At 44.0% G+C, this 22,005-nt stretch overlaps 1 protein-coding gene across 3 annotated transcripts in view; it reads left to right on the top strand.

Annotated features, from left to right (window-relative positions):
* The first annotated feature begins 4,604 nt into the window (after positions 1-4,604).
* The window catches only part of SLC66A2 (solute carrier family 66 member 2), a 68,557-nt gene continuing 51,156 nt past the window's right edge, over positions 4,605-22,005 (top strand). Inside the window, exons 1-4 of one of the 3 annotated variants that reach the window (XM_075142860.1) lie at positions 4,605-5,495; positions 6,458-6,812; positions 17,289-17,422; positions 21,715-21,768. In XM_075142860.1, coding sequence (XP_074998961.1) covers positions 6,610-6,812; positions 17,289-17,422; positions 21,715-21,768 — 391 coding nt within the window. In that variant the 5' untranslated portion in view covers positions 4,605-5,495; positions 6,458-6,609. Of the gene's footprint in view, positions 5,496-5,916; positions 5,991-6,457; positions 6,813-17,288; positions 17,423-21,714; positions 21,769-22,005 lie in introns of those variants that run through there. The other 2 variants (XM_075142859.1, XM_075142861.1) reach the window with 2 other exon arrangements.

Below are 22,005 nucleotides of genomic sequence, written 5' to 3'. Positions count from 1 at the left end.
GGGTTTCAGAAAAACCAGACTGCAATGTTTGTGTCTCATCTAGATGATTGTCTTGGACTCAATTGTTACTCACACAATAAAAAAAAGTAGTTGTTTGGTTTTTTTTCCCCCTGCTGCACTCTTTGCTCCTGGTAAGGGCAGCATAAATTTGTTTTGTTCTGTTCTTATCTGTAGAAGATGTTCTTATGTGTACCACAGATGCTGAGCTTATCTCAACAGAAGCAAACCAGGAGTGTGCTACAATGTGTAAATGCCACCAGAAGCACTTTGTCCTTGTCCTGGAACAGAGAAAGGAAAAATAGTTTGGGTGCTGTAATGCTACTGACTCCAGATCACATGGTGGTATTTTGAATCATGCTGAAGCTATAGTTTCTCTGTCATTTTTCTTTTCTCTCTCTGCTTCCAAGCCACTCCACAGCTTCATCAAGAGAGAGAGAAAATGAGTCAGAGAAGGCTAGGGATAGTTCTGGTGAGACTTAAGACACCGCACTTGCACCCTCACTCGTTCCTCAGAGATAAAGCCAGTTTAAGGATTTCCCAAATTGCATTTCAGTCCCTGTGCTGGGTGTGGCTGGGATGGTTAGCTTTCTCCATAGCAGCCCTATGGTGCTGTGTTTAATTTGTGACCAAAACAGTGTTGACAGCGCACCAGTGTTTTAGCTATTGCTGAACTGTGCTTGCACAGCATCAAGGCCTTCTCTGTTTCTCACTCTGCCCCCCCCAGCAAATAGGCTGGGGGTGGGCAAGAGGGTGAGAGGGGAAACAGCCAGGACAGCTGACCCCAGCTGACCAAAGGGACATGCCGGACCGTGTAGCATCACGCTCAGCAATAAAAAAAGGCTGGGGGGATGGGGTAGTTTCTTCCGAAGTCACAGTTGCTTGGAGACTGGCTCGGCATTGGTCTGCTGGTGGGAGGTGGTGAGTGATTGCCTTTGCATCACTTATTTTTGTTCTTTTTCTTCACTTATTAAACTGACTTTATCTCAACCCATGAGGTTTTTTTTCTCAGTTTCACCCTTCTGATTTTCTCCCTCGTCTTGCTGGAGGGGAACGAGCAAGCAACTGGGTGGGGGCTTCGCTGCTGCCTGCGGTCAACCCACCTCACTCCCTCTTTCCCATCTCACTCCCCAGTATCAGCAGCTTCTTGCTGAATGCAATGATCCTGTAATTAGTAAATATTCTGCCCCGGGGAGGGGTGAAGTGTGGGGCTCTTTCTGCATCTTGGCAAGAAAGGTCCAACAAAAAATGGCTTAATAAAATAGCCATTTTAATAAGACAGAATAGGTGCTGGGCACCCTGCATTGGTTCAGCACTGGATGGAGCCTGCATGGATTTTCCCACGGCATGCTGTGCAGATCCCGTCTGTGGAGACATTCCTCATTTCTGGTCCTTTGAGCTAATACGTATTTTCTTATGACAAAACAACTCTACTCCTAAAGGTTGTTGACGTAAGAACTTCTGGCTGCACTGTTAGACTCGGGCAAAGATGCGCAGGTGGTGCGGAGCAGGAGCTGCTCGCAGGCTCCTCTGCTGCAACCAGCTGGCTGAGGTGATCCTGCGGCCACGGGACACACGGCATATGAAGAGCATGTGGGGAAGAAACGGTTGTAGTCAGCTGGACCTGTTTGACAGAAGAACAGGCTGTGGGTTAAGCAGTCCCAGTTCAACTTCTTGCCTGTGTGATACGTTGTTGTTTGTTTATTTCTCCACTTGCCTGAACTTTGCCCGATGTTTCAAAGCTGTTATGGTTTGAAGAAGAGTTCGTGTATCTTTGCCAGCTGTCAGGTTGATTCCTACTTCTCTGGCATGTTTGTTTTGGGGCTTTTTCTTTATTTGTCTATGGAGATGGAGCAGTCCAAGTACAGAGAGGAGTCTAATCAGCTCAGCCTGCATGGTCCTGCTTCCCACTCCCCAGTGCAGAGCATGCCACTTCTGCCCAGAGATGGGCTTGTACGCTGGGCACGTTTGTCAGAGGTCCTCCTTGGCAGTGGAGAGGGAGTTCCTTTGCGAGCTGGTGGGTGCTCCACCCATGCTTATACTCACGGCTCTGAGTGGTTTACAAACACCAGTGCCGCAGGAGAAAGAAAAAGTAGTGAAGATGTGCAATAAAACAGTGTCTCCTGTTAATGCTAGCTTGATTCTGTCCACCAGCTGCAAAACCAGAGGCTCATCAGTGTTCGAAGGGGCCAGGTGGTAGCTTCCGCCACCAGTTGCAGTGGGGTTGCTTTAGAAAATCAGAAGTGGAGAGAAGAGGACAGCTGATTTAGTGATAATACATCTTGGTAGGAATGGCCAATTTCGAGGTACTTAAGACCCATTTACTTGTTTTATGAACAGTACAGTGAATATTTCTTCTTAATCTCACCGTGACTATAGTTGTAGAATGAGATATAATGTGATAATTGAAGGAAATTTGGCTACCGTGGGAATTCACATAATCTTTATGACAACATTTATTGTGCAATGTGTTCAAGGAGTGACTTAGAGCTTATCTGCACTTTGTCTTTAGCCTACGTCTTGCTTCAGTGCAACAGCATTTCTCTAATGTAGAATATAAAATAATTTTAATACTCATCTTTCAAAATCAATTGTCAGAACACAGACTGGTTAAAAGACTTGCAGCAATCTGCTATTTTTGCTATTGTAGTAACTACAAGTGAAGCACCAACAGCCCCTCTCCTCCTGTAAAAAAACTGCAAAGAAGTGGCTAAGGCTCCAGTCTTGAAACTGGTCCAAGTTGGGTGGCTGGTTCCTGTGTCCTATTGGCCCTAGTGTCCTTCTGCTAGGAATACGGCTAAATGGAGCCAATTGCAGAAACAAGCCTCTCCTTACTTTTCTAATTCAGTGGACCTATTTGCAAAACAAAACCTTATATGATAATTTTTACCACCTCTACCAATGTTAAAATCCCTTTGAAGACATCCCATGTCTGTTCACCACTTTCAGCTTGCTTAAACTGTATCCAGAGATACTATAGGAACATTTCTTAACAGGTATAATCTCTATCAGATTTCTTAATCTGGAATAAACCAAAGTTCTTGTTGTGATTGGGGATTTAGAGACTACATTGTCACCAAGATGTTAACTGCTAGGAGCTAGTTCTAACTAGGTGGCTAGAGCTGCTCACATACTCCATTTCAATTCTCTTACAGCAGTTGTCATAAAAAGATTGATATTAGTCTTCAAAGACCTGGTGTGAAACATACTGCCTGCTTCTGTTTTCTGAATGGGTAACACGGTTCTAGCAAATTACGATTTTTTTTTTAAAAGGGGGAATTTTGCCAGTCCATAAATGCACCTGTTCTTTTTCTCCTCACTCAAAAACAGAGGATTGCTGTCTGGCAGTGAAGCAGTACTGTTTCTATGGTAGGCTCTGCTTTCACATGAAGGAAGCGCTCCTTTGAGCTCCCTCTCACTTCCTAACTGCCAGACAAAGAAAACTATTTTATGTAAAGCCTCACAAGGCTGAGCATTCTCATCTGGCTGCACTCAGACCTGCAGGTTGCAGAACTTTTCCTTGATGAGGCAAGACTCTCTTCAATCACCTGTTATCCCCCAAGCTTTAGCTAAATTTTCTCCAGGGGATTCTCCTACTGGAGTCTTGCCGGTCTATTGTGTTGGATATTCTGTGTGCTGGGCTGTATGTTATGCTGGAGTCAGCGAGCACCTTAGGATGGCACCACTGCCAAAGAAAGTTGCCCCTGGCTGCTTAGAATATTCTGAGACCTGGTGCTGGCACAAGCTTTTGTGCAGCTGCTCAGCCTGAGGAATTCCAAGCCAACCTGTCATTCCTCCCCCCACCCAGTGGCTGGCATCACTAGTCAGTTTAGCTTACATCAGTGGATTAACTCCTGAACAACTAGTGACCAAAACTGAACTACATTCACACAGCAACACGCTGTAATTCAGCATTTTTACCCTTACAATTTCAAGTAAGGGTAAACAACCTAAGCTAAGGCAGTTGTCTGCTTCCAGTTGAGTACTTTAGAATCTCAATATTGTATGAAATTTGTTATCACATAGACTTAAAAGTGTCCTGGAATTATTCTGGAAGCTAACCTGGAGAACTGGTGTCAGCCTGGGCAGTTTCTTCTGTGCAGGTAAACATTACTTCAAAAGACCTATTTTCTCAAGAAAATGTCTCAATATTTTCTTAAAACACTTGTATTTACATGAACAAAAATTGGCTTCCTGATCTGGGCTACTCGTATCTTCAGCCTGAGGCTGGTTTAGACCTTTGTGCTTAAGGAAAAATAATGTGGCAAGGGCTCCCAAGAAAAGTTTGGAAAGAAGTTGGCATAACTGCATGATTATAACAATGCACAAGTGATATATGGAATATGAGCCATTAAATAATAAAATATGTTTTAAATTATGCAGTTTATAAATAAATAGATTGTTATATACTCTCTGAATGAGTCTGATGCTCTGAAATCAAGAACTTCAGGCTCCTCATCCAAAAATCAGAATTAAAAGACTTCCACTGTGTATTTTTAACTTTTGACAAACAAACTTTAAAGTCTGTGGAATGAAGTAGAGCTTTGTTCGAGTAGCAGAGCTACTACTTCCCGGTAGGAAAGGTGAGTCCTGATGTTATCACTAGTCACCTCATCTACGTAGGAGAGTGTTTTGGATGTTTGTGTGACGGTACCCCAGAAATGGTCTTTGAAAAACATGCTCTGCAGTAACGCGCGGGTTCATGTGCTGCATGTACGCTGCAAAAACTTGCCAGGTGGCAGAAATGGATGCAGTTGAGTAAGGTGCTCTGCTATGCAGGAAGTAAACAAAAGGCTTCAGAAGCCCTGAAACAAACATTTATATTTTTTTAATTCAGCTCCTTTCCATTCAAGACTCACAACAAACATTCACAGTTGCTGATATACGACACAAAATAATACATCATTCAGTTGTTGGAAAACCCATCTCATTCCTCACCTGTTGGATGAGCAGAAGGAGCACATACAAGGAAGGAGGCAACATGTCTTATGCAAGCATTATGGGGAGCCCCAAGGAACAAGCTCCGAAGACAGCTGCGCAGCCACTTGTGAGGTCAAATGGATGAACCAGCCTTCTTAGCCGCCCTAAAGTTCGCCGCCACCTCAAGCAGCCGTTTGAGGATGCAGCGTCCCTGACATCCACCTCCTCGCAGCAGCCATGTGCGGCACTCGTACCTCTCTGCCGGCCCGCCACGAACAGCAGCGAAGGCTTGCTGGTCGCCTTGGGAGAAGATGCACGTCTTGCCCCCCTCCCGCCACCTTTTATCCACGCCATCGTGGGGAACACGTCCCCTCCCCCCCGTAAGGAAGATGTGCCGATGCAGTCGTGTTGCGTATAGTTAAGGAGCGACTGCTATTTTGAGGGACACCAAAATGTAGTTTTCATGAAGCGTGACGCAGTTTCTCGTAACTCTTCAGGAAAAGGATGAAGTCAGAGCCAGGGGAGCAAGATCCAGGACAGCGGCTAAGAACACCGAGCGCAGAGGGAAGGCTCCGCAGGTACGCCCGGCGCCGCCTCTTTTCCGGGGGAGCCGAGCACCCTCCCCTCTCCCGGGGCGAACGGGCGGGCCGCCTACCGCAACCGGCTCGTGTTTCCTCTGCGTGCCCGGGGAGCCGCAACAGTGCGGCGGCCAGGTAGTAATGCCCCAGGTAGCGGCGGCGGGGCCAGTACCGCCCGCGGGCAGCCTCCCCGGTGACACGACGCCGGCAGCGCCCGGTCCTCGGGGCTTGGCAAAGCAACGGCCCGGCCCGGCCCGGCCCGGCCCCGCGGCCGCGCTCGCCGCCGCCGCCTGCCCCCGCCGGCTGCCGCCGCCGCGGGGCCGCGCGCGCGCGCTGGTACCCGGCGGCCCCGCGCGCGCGGGATAGGTGGGGCGGCCCCGTCGCTCATTGGCGGAGCTGCGGCTGGTCATCGCGGCGTCACGGGCCGCTCGGGGCCCCAGTTGCGGAGCGGCGGCGGGCGGAGGGGGATGGCGGCGGCCGGAGCTCGGGAAGCAGGTGGGGAGGCGGGCGGACGGACGGACGGACGGACGGACAGACGCGCGTGTTCGCGTGGCTCCGGATGAGCGGGGCGCGGCGGGGAACCGCCGGTGGGCTGGGGAGCGGGCGGGTGAGGGAGGCCCCCTCAGAGAAACGACCCGGCGGCCGGGGGGGGGTGCCCGCCGGCAGAGGCGGCGGGTGTCTGTGCCCTCCCTGCCCCCCCACCTCAGCCTGGCGCCCCCGGCCGTTGGCGGGAGGTCTCCTCAGCGGCGGAGCGGGGGCGGCTGCCGCCCCCGGACCGTGCCAGAGCTGGGGTTCCCTGGTGGGGGAGCCCGTGTGAGGGCGGCAGGGTGGCGCAACGGGGGTGGCCCCCGGCCCGCCCGTGGCAGGGCGGTGGTCCAGGCTCGCTAGTGCCCGGCGGCCGGCTGGGAGCGGCTGGAGCAGCCCACGGCGGAGCCAGGCTCACCTCCCGTCCCTTTCGCCAGGTCCTGGCCCTGCGAAAGAGGGCGCAGTCATGGTGCCGCATCCCGCCCAGGGGCCCGTGCGTGGCTAAAGCCGACCTCCGCCGGAGAACTACAGCGGAAGGCGATCCCTCAGCGTGACCGCCCCCGGGGCAGCCTCCCCGCTTCCCCCCGTCATGGAGGCGGGTGGCTTGGAGTGGCTGCTGGTCCCAGTGCACCAGCTGGTGTCGTGGGGTGCTGCGGGGGCCATGGTGTTCGGCGGCGTGGTGCCCTACATTCCTCAGTACAGAGACATCCGGCGGACACAGAATGCGGAGGGCTTTTCCACCTACGTCTGCCTGGTGTTACTGGTCGCAAACATTTTGCGGATACTTTTTTGGTAAGTTGGTTTTGTGTGTGTGTGTCTGCCCAGATCTAAAGGTTCTTGCTTGCTCGTTGTAAAGCTTTGATTTGGAACATTTGAGGAAATAATGTGTTTTACATACTTTTTCCCCTCTGTTGAAGATCAAAATACTGTCTTTCCATAAGTGAGTGAATCTGCATTGAGTAAAATGAACTGGGTTCAGGAGCACGGTCTGTTACGCTTGCCAGATCTGATTATTCGTGCTCTGATGTTCCAAGATGCAACTTTTTAACTTGTTGATAAAGAAAAGAGGTTCATTCTAAGTCAGATCTTTTTTCTTGCTGACTGTATTTTACATTTCCCTTGCCCCTCTAGCTCTGTTCTCAGAGTGAAGGCCCCAGTCCCGCATGCTTATTCTAGTGCCTAGTTGGTGTTAACATCATTGGGACACTTGCCATATGTTTTTGCATTTTCCCGGGATGCCAACTGGCTTCAGAGGGGGTTCACTTCTAGGGCTCCATACACGACTACAGATGAAAATATTCATTCTTTGATAAGCAGGCAAAAGGTAGGCTGTTGTTCAAAGCAAGTTCTTTTTGTTTTCAACACCACTTTAAATATTTAAAAGCAAGTTTATTTCCGTATTTAGGCCTTGTGCTGCTGGGCAAAGAAAATGTTATTAAGGCATGATTTCCGTGAATGATTTTAACCTATATTCCTCATTACTTCTTATAATATAGATGCTACAACATTGGGAATGTACTTGCGAAACCAAAGATGAAATAATCTGGGAAATTACTGCAACAAAGAACAGTTATTCTAAGAATATTTTGACTACAAAATACTGCTTTGTAGTCCACGAAGAACTGATAGGTAACAGGCTATATCCTTTTGTTGGTTTCCAGTTTCTTTTTAAAGCTCCTCTGACTGTATAAGTATAAGGAACTTCCTGGATTCTTCTACAGCAGAATGCAACATGTAAGTGCTGTGCTGGAGTGGAGAAAACAGGGGACCCTCTCTTGGGGCCACCACTCGCAGTCAAACTGAGGAGTCCTCACTAGATCAGAGCTACTTGTTGCACTGGACCTATGTTTTCCTCCGGAGAAGTGTATGGAGCAGCTGTTGGAGGAAGTAGAGAGCAGAAGGGAGTAGGGGGAGGAGAAGTGAAAAGCCCGAGCTGACAGTTTGAGAAATAGAAATTCTCTAATGTTTTGTTTTACTGGAGGTAGTTGAAATACACAAATGATTTGCACCAGAATGGAGATGCTGGCAATTTCTAGGTAGCCCAGGTGAGTGCATCTGTTAAATGAGACTTGGACTATGGAAGAACTGAAAGAACTTTAATTTGAATTGATTTTAAGCATATCTAGTTAAGAGATGCACGAAAGAATAAATACTATGAGTAATGAAAAGTTATGATTTATGTCAATGTTAAAAGATTGGTCAACACTTCAAAAGAGAGAGAATGCAGTTATATTGATAACATGTAATTTTTTACTGTGAGTATTTAAGCCACGTAATAGTATTACTCCCTGACACATACTAGCTCTGTGTAGGCTCTGGTCGTCTTGGAGCTCGGTGGTGGCACGGAATGGCTTCACACAGCACGTCCCTAGGTGTGTCTGGCTACAGGGAGAGTGTAAGACATGCTGTGACCACTTCTATAGGGAAATGTTGCAGGCATGAGCCTGCAAAAACCTTTCTCTCTGTACTTAGAATGAATCACCTCTTTCTAGTTCTATTGAACTAAAAGACAAAAAAGATGACTTGCCTAATGATAATTCAGTGTTCCCTGAGAGAGAATATTTTGCTTCTCTACTTCCAAAGATTAGACATCCCTGGTAGTTCATTATAAACACCAGTAAGTCATGAAAGCAGCATTGAGGGTGAATATTATCCTTGGGCATATGGATGATTAAAGGAAGGTAGTAGAGCAGGAGCCTCTGTGAGCACGTTTAAAATGCACCCATAGAGCAGCTTGGCAATTCAGTTTTTATGTTAGTTGTTTAATGTCACGTATGGCTGATGTATTATCTGGGGCACAGCATGCTAGATAATTTGACATAAACAGCAGAATTATTTTAATTGTGTATGTAGTATTCATTGGAGGGAATTAGGAGGTTTTTGTTTATTTTGTGTTAAATTTATTAAATAATTTGATCCATTCTTGTGCCGGAACAGAACTGTTCCTACAAGTAATTTTGTTTTGTGTGTAATTTTTCCCCAATCTGACTTTCAAAGTACCGGTTCATAAGGTTACTCCTCCTTCCCTTTAGCAAACCAGTCCAGATTTTAATCCAAGTCTCTCTTCTGAAAACTTATGCTGACATATAGCTGCTGTTTGCAATTGTTTTTAGTTTCTTTTCATTACCCCTGGTTATTAAGTGTATGATTTGTGCCGGATTCATCCCTCCTGACTTCCCCTCCACCCTGATCCAAAAATAAGTACTTAAAGTGGTAGACCTTAAAAAACTTTCAGGTTCTAATAGTGTTGCTTTTCAGGCCTTAATTATTTCTGAGGATGGCTCATGTTTGTTTTGGGGTTTGGTTTGGTTTTGTTTTGTTTTTACTTCAAAGACATTTCTGTAATTTGTTTCTGTTGTTACGTCCAGATTTTCCCTGAATTTCTGGAAAGGAAATATTCTTGAATTTGAGGCTCACAGAGTGGAACGTTATGTATTTCAGATGCATAGGCAACAGGAACAGACAGTTCTTGCCTTTTATGCCATATTTCCTCTGTATTTTCACTCTTGAGTAGTGCTGGTCTTTCTGTATCTCTGTCACTCATAATAGGATCATAGAACCATAGAATCATTAAGGTTGGAAAAGACCTCTAAGATCATCAAGTCCAACCATCAACGCAACACCACCATGCCCACTAAACCATGTCCCTAAGCGCCTCATCTTTTAAATGCCTCCAGGGATGGTGACTCAACCACTTCCCTGGGCAGCCTGTTCCAATGCTCGATAACACTTTCAGTGAAGAAATTTTTCCCAATATCCAATCTAAACCTCCCCTGGCGCAACTTGAGGCCATTTCCTCTCGTCCTATCACTAGTTACTTGGCAGAAGAGACCAACACCCACCTCCCTACAACCTCCCTTTAGGTAGTTGTAGAGCGCGATGAGGTCTCTCCTCAGCCTCCTCTTCTCCAGACTCAACAGTCCCAGTTCCCTCAGCCGCTCCTCATAAGACTTGTGCTCCAGGCCCTTCACCAGCTTCGTTGCCCTTCTCTGGACATGCTCCAGCACCTCCATGTCCTTCTTGTAGTGAGGGGCCCAAAACTGAACACAGGATTCGAGGTGCGGCCTCACCAGTGCCGAGTACAGGGGCACGATCACCTCCCTGCTCCTGCTGGCCACACTATTTCTGATCCAGGCCAGGATGCCATTGGCCACCTGGGCACACTGCTGGCTCATGTTCAGCCGGCTGTCAATCAGCACCCCCAGGTCCTTTTCCTCTGGGCAGCTTTCCAGCCACTCTTCCCCACGCCTGTAGCGTTGCCTGGGGTTGTTGTGGCCGAAGTGCAGGACCCGGCACTTGGCCTTGTTGAACCTCATACAGTTGGCCTCAGCCCATCGATCCAGCCTGTCCAGGTCCCTCTGCACAGCCTTCCTACCCTCGAGCAGATCAACACTCCCGCCCAACTTGGTGTCATCTGCACGTAATAGACCCAGTCCCACCTTTTCCCACCTTTGCCCTATGGCTCTACTGTACTTTGTTCACCTCAGCTGTGGGGGCAATTCCCTCATTTCCTATTTGTGAATTGGCAGATTCCACATGTCCTTAGAACTTTACTTTGTTACCTTAGAGGTGGGTTGTTTTGGGTTGTTTGTTTTTTTTTTTTTTTTTGGGTAACGTCTGGTTTTGCAGTGTGTGAAGTTTGACCCTTTGTCTTCCCTCCAAATAGAGTATTTACTTCCTGATCATCTTGGCACGTTTTATGTGTCAATAGAGTTGCAGCTGGTGTATTGCATGTAACAGTAGCCAATGAACAAAGTACTGCTGAGATCAAGGATAACAATCCTGTTTCCAGTTACCTGTTTTCACAATTTCTCTTCCTCCAATTAGACTGTCTCCAATGGTAAGTCAAGAGGGCTCAGTGCAATGCCTCTCCTCCTTGTCTTCCTCCCACCTAATCCCTTAGTTTCAGGGTGTGCTCAAAGAACTTCTGTTTGCTAGTGATGATAGTAACACATTTTCCATTAAGTAATTTTTCATGCTTCTCTGTTTCACAGTGTCTCCAAATGTCATCTTTAAAGAGACATTTCTGCTTTAACTTACGTGTGTTTGGCCTTGCTCTGTTCCAACAATGAGTTATTTGCTAGAACTTTGTGGAAAAGCAGTGGGAGAGGGCTGGTCTGCAAGAATGAAAACTGCATGTGGATAGCAGCGGGCATGATTCCACTTCGCTTTGTTTATGCACACATGGCTTTTGTTTAGGAAAAAGAAAGTAGAAGTTTGACTGTGCAAACTTGTGGTTCAGTGTGTTGACTGTATGTGAAGACTTTGGCCCTTTTAAAGAGGATTCTGAAAAAAAAGAATTTTGAGAAGTAGATGGTCTGTGCTCACAGCATCACACAATGCGGTCTCCGTTTACCAGTGTGAAAAATAGATTTTGTGCTGTGACTAGACTTGATATCAACTTAGCTTTATTTTTAGTAATAATATATTGTTATAACTTTATATAATGCTTCAAAGCAGCACTTATTTTGGGGTGCCAGTGTAGCTGCTGGTCATGATTTATGACTGGTATCAGCTGCTCCTTTGTTCTAATCTTCTGCCATTGTCAGTGCTGCTTCTCCTGTCTGTCTTATCCAGACCCCATAGGTCATTGTTTCTTGCTGTCTAGTCAGTTCAACTTCTGGACTGGTCAGCCTGGAGGTCTGTGCTGTGGGTAAAGAGGAAGATTCAGTGCAAAACTCAACGCCTTTGTAACTCTGGTACATATGAAGATGCATGGCATGCTCCAAAAAAACTGGTATCAGTTTTTTCCCCTCTGCATTTTTAATAAAACACTTCATTACCATTTTTGTTAGCTAGTGTCTTATTGTATTTGCTAGAGTTAGTTCTGATTTCTTGTTCAAGACAGGTTGTTAAAATATCTAAGGGATACCCTTGAGCTTTGAGGTGGTTAATCATCTGGTTAAGCTTTCCTAGACTGTTTTGAAGTTGTGGGCTGGCTTCAGAGCACACCGTGCACTTGAACTCAGTTGTGACCAAGACGGACACATCTTCTTGGTTCATGCGGCCCTCAGCCTGCCAGCTTTGCATTGTCATGATCAAGAACAGGAACAAGAAGGTGGGCGAGAGTTGTGTAATCAGTTGGGGGTGGAGGATGCAGGAAAACTTACTTGTGAGCTCTCCCTCTCTTCCCCCCGCCCTCTCCCCCCTTTCTTTTTTTAAAACAAAGCTTATGATGGGATAAATTATGGTTTATTTTAATAGTAAATCAGAATAAATAGCTAGAGGAAAGGGAACTGCAGATTTCTTAGAAGTCAGCAGTAGGCATTTTTATTTGTATTCTGAGTAAGTTCAGCCAAAACTACTTATGCTCCCTGCTATTCCCAGAGTTTTTTGGACTTTTTTTTCAGTTTTGCAGTCCATAAAATGTTTTATGTAGTAGTATAATATGGTTTGTATATTTTCCAGGAAGACAATATTCTTTCCAAAAGTTTTGAGATGTAGTTCTGTGGGCCACTGGCCTAAACCTCATACAGCAACACCATCGAAATCCAAACAGCAGAAAATAAAACCATCCAATTTTGGAGTCGTTCTTACAAAATAGTTGCCTTAAGACAAACTGTGGAAACACGTTCTGACAGGGAAAAGATGAATACTATGGAGTGTGTTGAGACAAGGTAACCTTCTACCCATTCCAAATCAGTTCACCTGAAACAAAGCGGGTTCTGAAAACTGTAATGTTAGTAGCACTGCGAGCTCTCTGTGCCGGAGTCAGTGGAATAAGCTCTCTGTTACCAGTAGAGGTTTACCGAGACAAGTATGTAGCTGGAGGTAATTTATAGGAAAATGTTGGACTTGCTGCTGTCTAGGGTAGATTCCTACATGTTTGTTTATTTTGCTGTAACACTTACAGCACTACTTGTGGATCAGGTCCTTGCTGTCAGGTGTTGCTTTGGCTTCGGATAGTGGGCCAGTGGTGTCTATCTGTAGGACTTCCTGTGGGAAGGAGAAGCTTTTGCTTTTAAGACTTCTGTTACTAAAATGAATCTTGCCAGCTTTTACCATGTGGGGAAGGTGGGATGATGCTATAAACCAAGCTGACAGAGTGACTACAACTTTGAAAGATTGCGTTACAAACAGCCTGCTGGTGGAATCTTGCTCAGATATTGAGAGCAAAAGTGTTATTCAATTCCTCCTCCTTTTTATAAATGCCAGAGAGCAAGGATAAAATACACTGCTCTTTTGTACAAAAAGTAAAGGTAAAGTAAGGTTTCGTATGTCCAAGTGAGAAGCTTGTTTTGGAGGAGAAACTCTGATGTTAAGAGATCCTGTTGTAAAACTAGTTTGTTTCTTGTTCTTCCTGCTGATGGAATTCTGTAATTGTATGGGCTGTCTTTCAAGACAGCTACCATGCTGCTACATCGGGCTACCTGTCGTGGCCCTGGTGCTGTGTGCAGTATCCTGCATGCTTTCCATCTTGCCTAGAATCTGTAACTTCCCAAAGAGCTGGAAAAGTCAACGAGGAGCTCTGAGGCCTGTAGTGACTTTGGTGGTTTCCACTCTTGCGGTGAGTGGAACTGCCTGTGTGAGCTGAGACGGTGCCGTGTTAGGCCTGCCTGTGTACGGGCAGGGGACAGGCGAGAGGCCCTGCCACAGCAGGTGGAAGCTGAAACGGCATCCAGGAGTGTAGGAGGAAACTGCGGTCAGGGTGATGGTGATCTGATTGCACCAACAGCAGTCAGTTTCTTTTCAGAGACGTCTTAGGAAAGGAGATAAGCAAACCTTGTGTTTGGTATAGTTAGGGCTTCTTCTGCACAATCGGCATTTGCTGTTTTGAGTAGGCCCAGGACTGGAATAGCAGGATTATTGCAACAGGATTGTGTCATACCGATGGAATTACCTAGTTTTCTCCATGACTAGTTAGTCTCTGCTCTGGCTTGAACGTTCACTTCTCTTGTCTTCATCACCCTGAACATGCATTAATAGTTTTAAGGCTGTTGAGATACTAATAAAATGTAAGCTCCTCCCCGCCTTTATTTGCACATTTGACTAGTACAGAAAAAAAGAGTTATTTTGTTTTTACAGTATTAAGTAAATAGTGAAAAATTCTTTGTCTCTTTTTTGTCTGACATATGAAGTCTGAGTTCCCTGAATACTGCAAATGTCAGTTATTCACTTTGTGTCACGTATCATTGTAGTTGTGGGGTGAAAATGCACAGTAATGATGGTGACCCCCTCATCCCCAGGACTTCAAAGTTGTTCTTTTCCATGAGCCTGTTCTAGCATCCTAAGGCTCTTCATCTTTCTCTCATAATCTACCCTAATGTTCCTCCCCTCCCAGCTCCTGCTTTGGCAAAGATAGGAATCACCTCTGCGAGGCAGAAAGTAAACAGAATATGGAACAGCACGCTCTCCCTGCAGGGCTTGTATCTTGCAGTGCTCCTAGCTCAAGCTGGCAGGCCCTAATATCAATGCGAAGTAGAGTAAGCAGCCTGGAGCCGTGTTTGTTTCCATGATCCTGAGCAAAATCAGTGTTCTGGCTTTACTTTTAAAGCTTCAAGAACCCGGCAGTGGTCCTTGACACTGGTATTCCCTTCAGTCATCTTGTCATGGTAGTGTGGTGTAGGCCATGTCCTGTTTGTTCTGCCTGTTGATCTCCATGGCAGCTGTTTGATTTCCTGTAGATGTGACCTAGCTTAGAGGGTTGTGTTGCCTGTGAGACTCAGTTTGGGGACTGATGTTTGGGGAGGTGTATTTCACATGAGTATGCTTTGCCTTTGGCTGGAGGGTTGTAAAAAAATCTACAGGTGTCGCACATTGTTTGAAGTCCCCATAAGAATTTTTAAATTTCCAGTTTACCACTCTTGTGTGTTGTGAGTTTTTTGTTTTACTTTTTTTTCCAATTTTTAAGGGGTAGAGGATCTGCAGCAATACTTCCAGTCTCGTTTCCAGTAAGGCTGTGGTGATGGCAAATTGTTATGATCAGACAGCAGGTGGCCATGCTTATGTGTACATGTTTGTAGTGAGTGGATGTTTATACTGCAAGCAATACTTTTGTGAGGCACCCGTTACTGAATGGCCAATAATCTCATCAGCAGGGAGAAACTAACCTTGCAGTGACCTGTGATGGATTTACCATCATAACAACTTCTAGCTTATTGTGCTGCTAGCTCAGCCCCTCTTAAACACATTACTGTATTTTTACATGCAAATGCATTTGTAGTTGGAGATGTTTTTTCTAAGCCTGATGTAACTGCTCTGTAATTCTAAGTAAGTCTTTCCCATTGTTTTTTTTCTCATTCCCTGAATAAGACAAATATAACATCAGTGAGTTCCAGTAGTTCAGGGGAACTTGGGCACAATCAGCAACACAAGCTGAATGAATGAGCTTTGGGATCATGGGCATGGGGCATAGGCTGGGCCAGACTTTTGTTCTTCTCCCCTGCATTTTTTCCTAGTGCAGTGAAAGCCTTATCCAGAGAGCACTCTGCCTGTGAGTACATGCATCAGTTGTGTTCTTTATTTCCTTCCTCATAGCATCTTCCAAATTTGATATGATAATGGCTCTTGTGTGGCCCACCACAAATCCATCAACGGTAGAAAGAAGGAGGGGACTAAGGTACATGCAACTGCTATTCTTCCAGTAGCTACTGGTGGTGTCTTTGGCAGTGGTGTAGAGGCTCAAGGCCTTGTTGTACTTTTCCTTAGCTGTATGCCAGTAGGCAGGAAATACTTGGCCATTTTCATTGGTGTGGGCTGCTTGGCTGTTCTGCACAGGAGGATTTCCAAGGAAGCTAGTCAAGGACTTTCCAGTCTCTCTCCTGTTCCTTATTAGTTGACTCATAACAAAAAAATCTCTCTGGTGCAGTGGCTATAGTGGAAATGCAGTATTGTGTGAGAGAGCATGATGGTGAACCTAGTTGGTTTTTACTGACACAGAGCTCTGCTATGAAAGTAGTCCAAGCATAAGAAATTATATTTTGCTAGGGTGCTATAAAACAGGAACTGTCAAGAAGAGGGCAGTGGTTGCCATGCCGGTGAGGCTGAGGTCTCCAGCAGCATGATGTGCTCAGAGGATGGCCTTAGTAACTGTGCTGTGAGGGAACTGAGAAAGCCTGTGTGCCTTGCAGTGCAGGCTGAAGGAGTTGGAGAGCATAGCAATATGTTTTCACCAAATCCCTTCCTCAGCATCTCTGTCTTCAAGGCCTAAAACCTGGCAGAACTGAGCACAGAGAAGCAGCTTGCTGTGATGTGCATGCAGCCTTCCTATTGTAAATCTAATGTACTTTGAGGGCTGCATATGAAAAGCTTCCACCCTTTACCCCTAATGCACTTACTGAGAGTGTCTGGTGGGGATTGCTGAGCTTTCATCCAAGTAATGCAGGAAGAGGAGCTTGGAGCATCACCGGTCTTCTCTGAAGGGTCTCATTTTTCTGTGGCAGCACCTTGTGCAATCATACAAGAGTAAGCTCGTCAGTCAAGATTGGCCACAATCCAAGTTCACCTCTCTGTGTTATGTGCAGGAAGGGCTCAGTAGTCCCCACCAAGCATCATCTGTGAGCAAGGAGAAATTAAATTGTGGGAAGGGGGGAGGGCAGGAGAGGACAAATTATGTATGTTCGGTTCCCACGTCTTTTGGACTTCCTTACTTCCCCCAACCTTGGTCCAAATTAGAGACAAATTGATGAATTGATTGGTGTGTTCTGCTGACCTGGTCTTTCCACTCAGATGTCCAGAGGCAGACAAGGCAGACAAAGCATAATACTTCCCCCCCCTCCATGTAGGAAGATGTTCTATTAAACCTAGCAAGCTAATAGCTGTGGGTATTTATGTCTTTATAGGGCAAATGCTATTATTTTTATACTTAAAAATGAAAAATTGAGAGAGGTAAGTTTTGCACAGAAGTCTTGTGAAATCTACAGAATGTGTATGTGGAGAGGACACATAACTGGTAATACTCTCTGGTCTCTCTGTACTGCCTTGACCACTCAATGAATCTGCTTCTTCTTTCAAAATAATAGGTTTGCTGCTGGCTTTGGAAACAAAAACTTAAGCTTCTGGTTTCAGAATTTCTAGGATCATTCCACAGGGATGTTGTAATAAGGTTCTCAGATACTCCTGCAAGGGCATTGTGACTCTGAGCTATGGTATGTGCATCTAGATTTGTTGGTGACTCTCTCTTCCTCAGCCTTCCATACCTGTTACTGTTAGCATTTCCTTTTTCAGATGCTTAGATGGGATCAAAGAATGAAACTGCGTATAGCATTTGTTATCTTTGAGATGTTTTATATATTTTCTTTTTTTTTTTTCTTTTTTTTTTTTTTTTAGGTTTGGAAGGCGTTTTGAATCCCCTCTTTTGTGGCAAAGCATTATCATGATCATTACTATGTTACTGATGCTGAAACTGTGCACTGAAGTACGTGTGTCCAACGAGCTAAACATAAAACGCCGCTCTTTTGCAGGTTAGTGACAGGAACTGGCTTTTGCAGGATAAATCTTTTTGAAAGCATGGTGCGCTGTGTTTTGGACAAAAGTTCTGTCTGAATTGCAAGCCAATTTCCTTTCTTGATAATTCAGTGTAGCACTTCCTGAACTACTTTTTTGAAACTGCTTTTTTCCAGATAAATATGTAAAGCTGTAATTTTATTTTGGGCGGGTCTTGGTTCAGTCTAGAAATCAGAGTTCTCCTTAATATTTCACACCACACCTTGAATATAGAGCTGGCTGTTATGTCATTGTACTAGCCTGGATTTTTTTTTAAGATCTTGGCCAGAATAAGAAGTTATTTTCTTCAGCTGTACTTTCTACCAAGTTCTTAGGTATGATCATACACTATTAACTGAAATTTTATTTTGCAACTGTGAACACTTGCTTTCGTACATAATTTATTTTCTACTTACTGAGTTATCGGCTGTCAAAATATGACAGGAGGTGTTGTCATATCATAGTTGCAAAACTATGTCTTTTTGTATATGATTTCCTTGGCTTTAGTGTGGGATTAGTTGGGATTTATGGGAATTTTCATGTATTTTTTATTTTGGTTATTTGTTAATTTTTAGGCATTGATAATTTCAGTCGGGGCCAGAATATTATTCTTTATTTAATGAAATGTTCAAGCTTTGTGGAAAGTCCATGCTTTTTTCCCCAGATAAGAAATGTGAGGGGGGTAGTTTTTGTGTTCTCTGTGTTGACTTTGACTTACAACATTTTATGTTACAGCTTATTACCAACAAGAACAGAATTAATGCTGTCAGCTTTTTGTCAGTGTTTTGCCAATATGGATGTATAATTTATTCTCTCCATCTGTTCTCTTCCCTCACTCCCTAATATTTGAGGGTCTGATCCAGTTCCAGATATCCACAGCCATCATTAAAAGACAGCAGCTACTGGCTGTGCAGTAGGGTAATTTATCTAATAGCTAAGGAAGCTACTTCCATTCCTGCTCATTGTAGAGTGTAGTGTGAAACTATTCAGGTAAGTGAATTCATGTTGAAGAAGAGCTGTACTCAGGCTCCCAAACACAAGCTGCTGTGTTCACAAGGGTTGTTAGTCTGGCAGGATCAGTGACTTAAAAACTACTTTCAGCCAGATTTAGCAGCAGTTAAAATCCAGGAAGCATTTGGCAGGGGCATGTATGCTTTCTCCCTCCTTTGCCCTCTGTACTAGCGTTTTGTGAAGTGGCAGAAAGGTTTCTCTGTTTCTCCTTTCTGGGGGGAAATTATCCTCGTGCACATTTACATACACGCTCCTGCAGGCTCCTTTGGTAACCTTTGGACAAAAAGGGAGGCTATTCAGTTTAGCATATAGCCCTTTTTAAACAACTCTCCCTGAAAGACATACAGTCTCCTAAAGGATAATCAGTCTTTCCCTTACCAGGTAATGGAAACTTCTCAAGGCTGCATTGTGTCATTTGATCCTTTTTCCTGAAACTCAGCTTGTCATATGTTTAATTAGCTAGAGAGACTGATTTTACCTACTTGTGGACCTTAATTATTTGTTTTCATCGAAAGACTTGCATCCTCCCACAAACTTTGAGAACAGCTAAAATCTTTTTCTTGCCTGTGATGGATTTTTAGTAAGGCCAACTATAATGTGATGGCTCAGAATAAACGTATAAATGCATACAAAGCTCCTTTCAAATGAGGCAGAAAGATAGGTTTGTATTTCAAGCACAATATGAGTAGGAGTGAGATTTCTAATCCTATTCCTAATCTTATCTCTTAAGTTTTATGGTGATCTAGGCAAACTGATAACTGTGTACTTACTTTCTTTCCTCATAACTTACTGGGGCAGTGAAAAGCTAGATTTGAAGTCAGTGCTTTTGATTAACCTTGCAGAATCCTGAGGGGAAAGTGCACAATCTCTCCATGATAATATAATTTGTTTTTTCTCACGTGGCTGGTCTTCAATTTAAACATTTTTCTTCTTTAATTTCTATACTCCCTCTGAATGTTTCTGCAAAATAATCCAAAATACTTAGAAACTGAATAGAATAGAATATTTCAGTGGAAGGGAGTTTGCTGTTTTCGTGTAGTACTATTAAATGCAGTATTTTCCCCCCCCAGTCATATTAGTATATGTTTCAAAACAGTGTGTTTTGAATTATGTGGGAGTTGCCTTTTTTTCTTTTGTTTTTGTTATTCTCACAGATAAGGTCCCTTAAGTAATCACTAGTTCAGAAGGAATCTACTTACAATTTCTTGAAGCATTAAGGAGCAGTCTCTCCTAATCCTGACAAGCTTGTTCTGTATTCTCTAGCCTGTCCTGTGGTGTTACTGGATTAAAATACGCATCAATAGCAATTCAGAAAATAGACTTAAAACCATTCAGTCAAAACGCTTGTACTTTTATTTATAGGGTAACTATCATAGCATGAAAAATACAGTCTCTCTGGACTCTTTGATTATTTCTTGTACGCTCTATGTAGAGAACTTATTAGGAAAACTCGCATAATCTTTTTTTTTTCTCTTAGTTATTTCTCAATTATTGGATTTCCCCCCCTCCGTTTTAGTCTTGCAAAGTGAAAGTAAGTTGAAAGTGGTGAAGCCCATCTTGTGCTGCTGCTGCCTTCTCTGGCTTTTTGTCCTGGATACATAAACTTTATCCTTCAATTACATGTACTCATTGAAGACAGAGTAAGTCCTCTTTATATATACAACTGTTTTATTATTTTTTAAACTTGGATTGTATAGCCTATTTTTAGCTGTTCTGAATTGGAAAAAAAACCACCCCAAAACAAGAAAACAACAAAAAACCCCGAACTTTATTTTAATGATCATCCTCTAATGATAGGACAGTTCTCTCTCCGGCGTATGAATACTTTGAAAACTATGTGAAGGAGTCTTCAGATGAAATCAGCAGGCATGAACAATACCTCCTCACATCTTTTATCCTTTATTTAATACCTTTAATTGCATCTTGACTGCTTTAATGCAGGTCTCCTGATACCATTGTTGTGGTAACAATAGCTCTTCTTATTCATTGCCCACTTTTAAATTGGTGTCTGTGCAGTGGTGTGTATGCTGTGTTGCTGGCTCAGTACAGAAAGGCTCAAGGTTCAGTGGTAGTTTCTTTTGTTATAGCTTTTTTTGTTCAAAGCACTGTAGTATTTCTGGGGCACGATGGTGCTATCATGCTAGAGAGCTAAATATTGAAAAGCAAAATGTGTATGTGCCATGTCTTGACTCAAGAATCAAGAGGAGGCTGAAGCAGGTGCTCACAGATGCAGACAGCTAAAAGCATCCGGTCACTCTTAAAAATGTTGGCAGGCCAGAGCAGTCTCTTCATATTCTTAGAGAAACAGACACTGCATGAAGAACCCTCTTCTTCTTTCCCCAAATAAGCCTTCCACCTCTCTCCAACAATGATTCAATTTCAGTTATGCCCAAGACATTGTGACAGATTTCGAGCACCCTGAATGTATGAACTATACTGAAAACCAGTGAACAGCATTTGTTAAAAACAGGCTCTTAGATGTCTCTTCTGCTTGTAGTGCAGCCCAGGCTGCTTAAGTAGAACGTAGGCTCTTGTGTTTTTACATGAAGATGATTTCCTCTGGTCATTCATCCAGTTTTGTCTTCTTTCCAACTGCTGGATGTTTTAACCTGCTTTATAACTTGTATCTTATTATAGCACCCTGATCCCTTCAAGACCTATGTTTTTGGCACTGGAAAGCACTCTTGCGTAATACATGATTTTCAACTGGCAGAGAAAGGCTAAAGTGAAAAAATTTAGCATGCAGACTGGTTGCAGATGGCGTCTACTCTGTCCTTGATATGATTGGCTTAAGCTCAGGCTTTTTGAAACTATTTTAGAATAGCATTTTCCACAGGAGGCAAGGCAACTGTATTGTCTTAGCTGATTATACATACATATCTCCACACTCAATGTTGCTGAGTAACAACTTGTTTTCTCTGATCATGAAAAGTATATAAAGAATTAAGGTGTCTGTTTCACTGTTTTTAAGTCTTCATTTTCTCCCCCTAGGTACATTGCTGTTGGGTTGTGCATTGAGACTGTTCTGGGACTTCCTACTCTGTTTGACCCTATCTTAACATCATGGGGTGGGAGCCTTATAGAAAGCATGGAGACTAAAATTTCTGGCATGTTTTGTTTTGGCTATTATTTTTTTATAAGCAAAATGTACTAACTGACTAAACTGTAACTAAAAGACCCACTGTTGCATTTAATCACACAAGTCTCTTTGTCTTTCCTTCCTGTTTTTTTTCCCCCCCCTCAACTGTTTTTTATGTAGCTGCAGATAGTAAGGATGAAGAAATCAAAGCACCTCCCAAGAGATCCTATCTGGGTATGTACTGTACAAACCCATTCTGCATGAAGTTGTCCTCTCAAGTACATATTTCATGCTTTGCTACTTTTTGTAACCATTTTTAGAAATGATTGCATGATCATTTCTATAGAGAATGTTTGCATTACCTTTTCTTGACATACTAAAACCTGGTGCATGATTTTTTTTTTTTTTTAAATTTTCCTCTCCCCACTTTTAACTTTCATAGAGGAAAAGATGCTTTCAGCTCTATTTCAG

This window comes from Calonectris borealis, chromosome 2 (assembly GCF_964195595.1).
Source record: "Calonectris borealis chromosome 2, bCalBor7.hap1.2, whole genome shotgun sequence".
In the NCBI taxonomy this organism is placed as follows: domain Eukaryota; kingdom Metazoa; phylum Chordata; class Aves; order Procellariiformes; family Procellariidae; genus Calonectris; species Calonectris borealis.
The sequence above is the reverse complement of the archived record's forward strand: the minus strand, read 5'-3'. Positions and strand labels throughout refer to the sequence as shown.